This window comes from Saprolegnia diclina (assembly GCF_000281045.1).
Source record: "Saprolegnia diclina VS20 unplaced genomic scaffold supercont1.85, whole genome shotgun sequence".
Taxonomy (NCBI): Eukaryota; Oomycota; class Saprolegniomycetes; order Saprolegniales; family Saprolegniaceae; genus Saprolegnia; species Saprolegnia diclina.
This window is the reverse complement of record NW_008246152.1, coordinates 62,720-70,261: the sequence shown is the minus strand read 5'-3', so window position 1 is coordinate 70,261 and position 7,542 is coordinate 62,720. Positions and strand designations below refer to the sequence as shown.

Genomic DNA, 7,542 nt, shown 5'->3' with positions numbered 1-7,542 from the left:
AAGGACCCATCGCTCTCTCTGCACAGCGACCATGTATTCCATCCCTCTACATTCAACCAACCTTTCATATTCCACACTAACTAGCGAGGCAATCTGCCGCTGCACCTTGCGGCCGCCAGCGGTCACTTGACCGTCGTCGATCACCTGCTCAAGGATTCGACCGACAGCAGTGGTCTCGACTGCACCAACAACGTACGCACACTTCTTTCACTTATAAATGAATGTATCAACTTGATACAGGACGGCGAGGTGCCTTTATTCGTGGCGGCCAAAGCGGGCCACGCCAACATTGTCGAGCGATTGCTTGATTCAGGAGCATCGGCGAGTGCCACGGCCAGCGTACGTATCTCCGAGACATATAGCCTCAAAGGCAATATATTCAAAGGGCCAAACGCTCCTGCATGTGGCGGCGGCGCAAGGAAATCTCGACGTTGTGCAGGCGCTCGTGGCAAGGGACTTTAATGTGTTTGCCACAACCGTGGTACGAACATGATGGCTACCAAGTTTGGAAAATGTCTTATTGGCGTAGGAAGGTGACTCGTCATTGGCACTTGCGCAACAGCAGGGACACTCGGACGTCGTTGGCGCCCTGGCAACTGCTCAAGCCACTGCGAGTCAACGATTTTTGCTTGCCGCTGGTGATGGCGACCTTGCTTCTGTCACCTCGCTGTTAGAAAAAGGTGTTCCCGTCGACGTCCAAGACGAGGTGCGTCCACACGAGACACTAGGAAGGATCGTATGTTTCCTAGAAAACGGGTCGCACCGCGCTGCACAAGGCGGCCGCCAAGGACCACGGCGAGGTCGTCGCCCGGCTCGTGGCTGCGGGCGCAACCATCGACGTCGCTGCGCGAACGGTACAGATGACATATTCTCTTTTTATGGGAGGAGCAAATCGTTGCTAGAACGGCTGGACTGCACTCTTGGTCGCGACAGCCAAGCAGCATGTTGGCATTGTCGACCAGCTCTTGCGAGCCAGTGCGAGCGTCAACGTCGACGCCAACGTCAAGGAGCGCACCGTGCGTTACCCAAACTTCATATCTTGAACTAGAATGCTTGCGCGTAGAAGACACTGTGCCAGCCACTGCATCTCGCAGCCAAGTACGGCAACGTCGCACTCGTCGACCTCTTTGTGGCGCACAAGGCCAACGTGGATGCGGTAGCCGCGCCGGATGCGTCATCAAAGGGTGGATGGAGACCGATGGTAGGGCTCCATGCGGCCGCTGCATGTTGCGATCGAGAATGATCGCATTGATGTCGTCCAACGGCTGCTGGACGCCGACGCGTCCCTCTCGGTTACCAACCTCGTAGGCAGACGAAAGGAATATGACATCCTCATGCATGTTTTGCTAGGCGGGCAAGACCCCTCGGATGCTGGCCAAGGCGTTGCAGCGCACGGTGATCTTGCACCGGCTTACACGCCACGCGGTGCGCCGGCGAGCTCCAACATATATATGTATACCAACAATATTCCGGTAGCTGTTTCGAGCCGTGCGCGACCACAACGTTGACGGCTTCACCAAGCTTTTGGACGTCGACGTCGACGGCATGTGCAACAACGTACGACCGTTGGTGTTGCCGTGATCTCACGGGCGTAGGCCGGCGCGCCGCTTCTGCATGTCCTTGTCGAGCGCAACAGCACCGAGATGCTGCAAGCTGTCTTGGCCAAGTCTCTCAAAAGCATCAACGTCGAGCACGAGGTATCGGATGGCACGAACCTTATGAGCAGCAACGCACGTGTAGAATCAAACCCCTCTGGACCGCGCGATTGCCAACAAGAGCGCGACCATGGCGCTGGCGCTGGTTCTTGCCAACGCAGAATGGAAGCATCTGCCCGAGGTACGCATGCCCTCGCCCGACATTGGCAATACTTATTGAGTTGCAGGCGACGGTCGCGGCGTTTGTTCGGTCGCCAGACGCGTTTATGTTTAGCGCGCAGCTGCTCCGCGCGGCGTCCTCGGGTGACACTGGTGTTGTTGCCAAGCTGCTCGCGATGGGGGTGCGCGCCACCGCGACGGACGAGGTGCGGAGGTCGCTCATTGTTGCTGCATACCACGCCGCAGCGTAGACCTTGCGGACGGCGCTGCACGTGGCGGCCACGCATGGCGAGGAAGCGATGGCCGTGCTCCTACTCGAGAAGAATGCGCTGCTTTGTCGTTGCCGCGATCACGTTCGTGCTGCTTGTGTGGGATTGGAGTATGCATTTGCCAGCGTAGAAGGGAAATCTACCGCTGCACAACGCAGCGGCCAACGGCCATATCGCTCTTCTCGACCACCTCGTGGCCCCTACCGCCGCTCGGACGATTGACGAAGCGAATGATGTGGACACTTGAGCACCCTGTAGCGGCCGCTGAGTGCATACGTGTAGGACGGATGGACGCCCGTCGCCCTCGCCGTTCAAAGTGGTCACACGAACGTCGTTGCGCGCTTGCTCCACCATGGGGCCTCGCTCGAGCACAAGAGGCTCGTACGTGCTGACGAAAGAGCATCCGTTCGTAGGTGCGATACGTTGCTATGTGTAGCAGGACGGCACGCTCCTGCATGTGGCCACGTCGCGTCGCGTGGGCACCGATCTTCTCAAGCACCTCGTCACGAGCGGCAGCAAGGTCGAGGCTTGCGACACGGTAGAAGCGCTCAACGTCCCACTACACCGTACCGATGAGCGACTGTGTGTAGCGGGGCTGGACGCCGCTGCATGTTGCAGCCCACGAGGGCCACATCCAAGCTGTCGAGTACCTCGTGCGAGTCGGTGCCAACGTGGTGGCCGAAACCTTGGTACCGCTTGCCCCGTCCTTTGTCCATGATAGTGAGATACCTGTAGGACCGTGAGACGCCCTTGCAAATCGCAAACGACAAGAAAGTCGTCAAGGCCTTGCGCACGGCCCAAGCCGACGCGCGGAACCGAGCGCTCGCGCGCGCACAGGAAGCCGCTGCCCAGGTAGATTGCATGCCATTGCTACAACGTGATAGCAAGCTCCGTGATGTACAGGCAAAAGCGTTGTGCGATGCCGTTCCCAAAAATGATGTCGGTGCGGTCACGGACCTGCTTGCTGCTGGCGTCGACCCGAGTGGGCTCACCGTGGTACAATCTCTCTGCCGTGCCTTGGTTGTCGCACAGGGCGTCGTCGTAGGAGGGTGTGGCGCTGCCTGTCGTGGCCATGCGTCTCGGTCACTGGGAAACCTGCGACCGGTTGCTGGCCGTCTCGGTTGTCACGAGCGATGCGGCCCGCGTACGCATGCTGCACTCGCTCGCGCTCGAGCTGGAGCAATTTGAGGCGGCGTGGCACATTCTGCAAGCCTACGCTGACGTCCTCGCGTGCGACAAGGTACTCACGTCGGCTCGATCGTGTTGTCCCACGACGATGGCTAGCACGTCTTGGCTGAAGACGATACCCCGGTGCATGATCTGCAGGCCATGTGGACTGGCGCCGCGCTGCGCACGGCCGCTCGCAAGGGCCAAATCGACGTTGCCAAACGTCTTCTCTCGCAGTTTCAAGGCATTGTTGATGCGACCAACGAGGTAACACTTGCCGTTGCACTCTTGTGGGCTCATGTCGATTTTGTGTCGCTAGCGTGGCGAGACGCCGCTGTATGTGGCGATCGACCCGACCAACGAGTCTAGTGACGTGGCTGCGCGCACTGCGATGGCAACACTGCTACTGGGCGACGGCGCGAACCCTCTGGCTATCACTACGGTTTGGGCGCTTGCACGTGATATGACGGAATGAATTCGCGTTGGTGTAGGCGGGTGTGACGCCCTTGCTCTTGGCGGCTCGCAGTGGCAACTCGGATATCACTGCAGGGATCGTCAAAGCAGTGCTCGCACAGCCATCGCCCGACATGGCGGCGCTCAGCACTTGCTTCGCCGAGGCCGTTGGGCAGCGGGACATGCGAGTTGCGACTGTGCTTTTGCCTCATATGACGACCGACGATTGGACATCGACACTCGCATCGGATCCCATAGTAGCACACACGCTGCTTTTCGTCGAGCGGTAGACTTATGATGGACTATAGGGCATGGCGATCCTCGCAGCAACCGCCGGCCATCTGGGCATACTCGAACACTTGCAAGAAAAACACTACGATCTCTTCTGGGTCGCTCATGTATGAACTCGCTCGTCCGCACGTGTGGATGGTATCGAGTGCGTAGGGGGCGGAGGGTTCGACGTTGCTCATGCTGGCGGCCGCAAAAGGCCACGCGAAACTCGTCGACCACCTCGTCACCTTGCTGCTACCATCATTCGAGCCGATCGACAAGGCACGGGACGCGCTGCAAGCTCGTGAAAAGGAGCTCGAGGCGGCCAGAGACCATGTGTGTCTGCGCAACACGGTACGCTGCTTGCTATGCGCGATTCGACAAAGTACATATCCTATGTAGGCTGGACAAACAGCCAAAGATTTGGCGACCGGCGCTGTCTTGACAGAGTTTTTGGAGAACATTGCAGCGGAGCTCGAGCTTGTTCGACAACTCATTCAGGTGTCAACGATGCGAATGGAACGAGCGCTCATGGAGGATGGCATTAGGAAGCACGGCTTGTCGAAGCTGCCGACGCCCACGACTGGCTGCTTGTCATGACGCTGCTGAACCAAGGGGTTGCTGTCACGGATGCCTGTGTCGTGGTGTGTCAATCCGCAATCATCTCGACATGGACTGGCACTTGACGACGATATGTGTGGTTGTAGGAGACGATATGGCGTGCGGCTGTCGGCGCAAACGACAAGGAATTGATCACGACGCTCTTTCGCGCAACGGGCATTGACGCGTCGCTGCGTAAAGAGGTATCACTCTCTCGAGTCGCAGAGGTGGTATCACTCTGTGTAGGCTGGTCGAGCGGCACTGAAAGAGACGATGAACAAAGAAACACACAACTGGACAATGGTGTCGAGCATCCTGCAGGCCTTTGCCGCGACCAACGGCGGGGTCGCCCCCGAGGTTTGCACATTGTGTGGCGAAGTTGTTGACGCAGACTACGAGTAGGCGCTTTTGCCATGGCACATTGCCGCCGAGTGCGCGTCGTCCGCAGTGCTCGGTATGATGTTTTTTCCGCTGGGCCACTGCATCAACAGCACGGACGCGGTATGAACCTTATCGAACGTACTTGAATGGGACGACTGGTGTAGGACGGCTTGACGCCCGTGGCGGTCGCGATTCAGAGCAAGAACAGAGAAGCGGTCGAAACACTCATCGCCTTCGAGGCCGACATTTCCATTGCACCGCCGGTATCAACCATTCAAGTCTACTCAACTAAGTTTTCGTGTAGAACAAGGACCCGCCGCTGCACATGGCCTTGTCGCTGCCCGAGAGCTTGAACGTACTGCGAGTGGTGCTTCGCGCAAAACGCGTCAACCGCCTCAACGTCGAGCAGCGCAACACGGTGCGCTTTGTGCCCCCTTCATCGACACCGTTCTCAACCTCTTGTAGGCCAACTATACGGCGCTCATGCGTGCAGTCGTCGATGGCCGTGAGGAAGCCGTTGAGCTGCTGCTGGAAGCAGGCGCCAACGTCATGCAAACGCTGCCGGTAGACGGGTTGGACGCTTCTTGTTTGACCAACCGAGTGCGTAGGACAATGGACCGACGATCTTGGCGGCCGCAGCGCAACGCCCGAATCGAGCGATTACGAAATTAATGGACGACAAGGTCTATGAGGTCCTCAGCAAGGTCGACTTGAGGTTGATGAAGCGCAGCTAACGTATCGTGCTAGACGTGGGCTGCGACAATCAACTTTGGTGACGTTCAACTGGACGCAGTCCTTGGTGAAGGTGCAAGTGGTTTGGTCCGCCGTGCAACGTACAAGAACGACGAGGTTGCTGTCAAGACGTGCAAGAATACCATTCCGCGAGTAATCAAAGCTTTTCGGGAAGAGATCGAAACCACACGCCGGTACGTGTTCTATGACTCTCAACCCGAATGGAACCAACGAGCTGTAGACTGCGCTCGCCGTACCTCGTGCGGCTGCTGACGGTACTCGACGATGCGAATGGCAAGCCGCACATGGTGCTCGAGCTCATGGACGCTGGCGATCTGTACAAATACATCGAGAACAAGCGCCACGGGACATTTGTGACGAAGGATTTCCCTGTCGTACAAGTGGCGTGGGCAGTTGCCAACGCACTGGCCGATATCCACGCCGCCGAGTGCATCCACCGCGACGTCAAGAGCAAAAACGTCTTCCTCTGCACGACGAACGGCGTCAAGCTCGGCGACTTTGGCACGCTCCGATCCGTTGATGAGACGATGACCAGCAACGTCGGGACGCCGCAGACGATGGCGCCCGAAGTCACGCGTCGGGGTGACGAAGGAGAGTGCGCGTATGATACGTCGGCAGACATGTACTCGTTTGGCGTCGTCTTGGCCGAGCTCACGTGGATCCGCACACCGTACGACAGCAGTACCGAGGACATTTGTGGCCATGGGAACGTCACCGCAACCATCCAGCCCCACTGCGCCATGTGGTTTAAGACGCTGGCCACGCGGTGCTTGGCAGTGGACCCGACGGAGCGCCCGTCTGCAGCCCACGTCGTCGAGATTTTGGCCGCCCACCTCGAGGACAAAGACGATCATGTCGTGCCCACGCCACCGCCCGAGCCGACGCCGCATGAAAAACACATATAGTGTTGTACTCTGCATTTCGAACCAAACAATTTTGCATCTTTGACGCTACATGTAGTTTCACTCGTAGGTTCGTGTGCAGTGGAAGCTGCTCGCACAACGATGCCCCTCAGATCGGTGTGCTCGCTGGTCGCCGAGAACCTGTTGCTGCTCGAAGACGTCATTCATGCAAACGGTGGCCGTAGATGGGTGGAATGCGGGGAATTTGCAAAAGGCGTCATGGCTTGGGTACCTTTCTGCAGATTTCTGCGAAACACGTCATGAATACGTCATGAACTCTTGTGAGCCCACCTGGCAAGTTGGACAATCCCGACAATTCCCTTAAATAAGTATCGCCTAAGGTCATCCCCCTTCTATGTGTGCATCCATTCCACTTGACGTGCGACAGCAATGCGCGTGCTGGACGACTTGAAAAAAAATCGTCAAGTGCATTGCGATACTTATTTAAGGGAATTTCCGGGATTGTCCGACTTGCCAGGTGGGCTCACAAGAGTTCATGACGTATTCATGACGTGTTTCGCAGAAATCTGCAGAAAGGTACCCAAGCCATGACGCCTTTTGCAAATTCCCACATCGCCCATGGCGTGGGCGACAGTGGAGACCCCGACGAAGCTTGTAAAAGCCACCAAAGTACGCCCAAGCGCTGTAGATGGATAGTACTGCAAGAGCTCTGAATTATCCTTACGTTTGCATTCGATGTCTGTGTTTCCAAGCGTAGAACGCCCAGACGGCGCGGGCATTGCGCCAGTGCAAGACAAAGAGTTTTAGCTTGACTTGAGCCGACGTCGATAAGCTGGTAGGCATCGCAGTCGGCGTCGGTGCCCACAGTTGCCACGCTTTTTCCACCGTCGTCACAGCCACGCCACGACGCCAGTGTTCCATCCACGAAAACAACGCGGCGCGGAGCCGCAGCTGCGGTGCAAACGCATACAC

At 57.6% G+C, this 7,542-nt stretch overlaps 1 protein-coding gene across 1 annotated transcript; it reads left to right on the top strand.

Moving 5' to 3' along the window:
* Positions 1-489: 489 nt before the first annotated feature.
* On the top strand, positions 490-6,771 carry SDRG_15135 (serine/threonine protein kinase; the record flags this gene model as incomplete). Its single annotated transcript, XM_008621299.1, has 34 exons — positions 490-525; positions 750-854; positions 903-1,016; positions 1,064-1,156; positions 1,206-1,304; positions 1,351-1,425; positions 1,477-1,557; positions 1,596-1,697; positions 1,741-1,836; positions 1,883-2,020; positions 2,066-2,167; positions 2,214-2,318; positions 2,366-2,464; positions 2,523-2,621; positions 2,674-2,772; positions 2,819-2,935; positions 2,987-3,079; positions 3,129-3,323; positions 3,368-3,517; positions 3,570-3,692; positions 3,742-3,960; positions 4,012-4,101; positions 4,148-4,327; positions 4,376-4,474; positions 4,522-4,617; positions 4,681-4,776; positions 4,820-4,930; positions 4,976-5,074; positions 5,119-5,217; positions 5,259-5,372; positions 5,420-5,518; positions 5,563-5,658; positions 5,702-5,880; positions 5,928-6,771. 34 exons carry the CDS (start codon positions 490-492, stop codon positions 6,610-6,612), a joined length of 4,383 nt encoding a protein of 1,460 aa, XP_008619521.1. The 3' UTR covers positions 6,613-6,771.
* Positions 6,772-7,542: the final 771 nt, after the last annotated feature.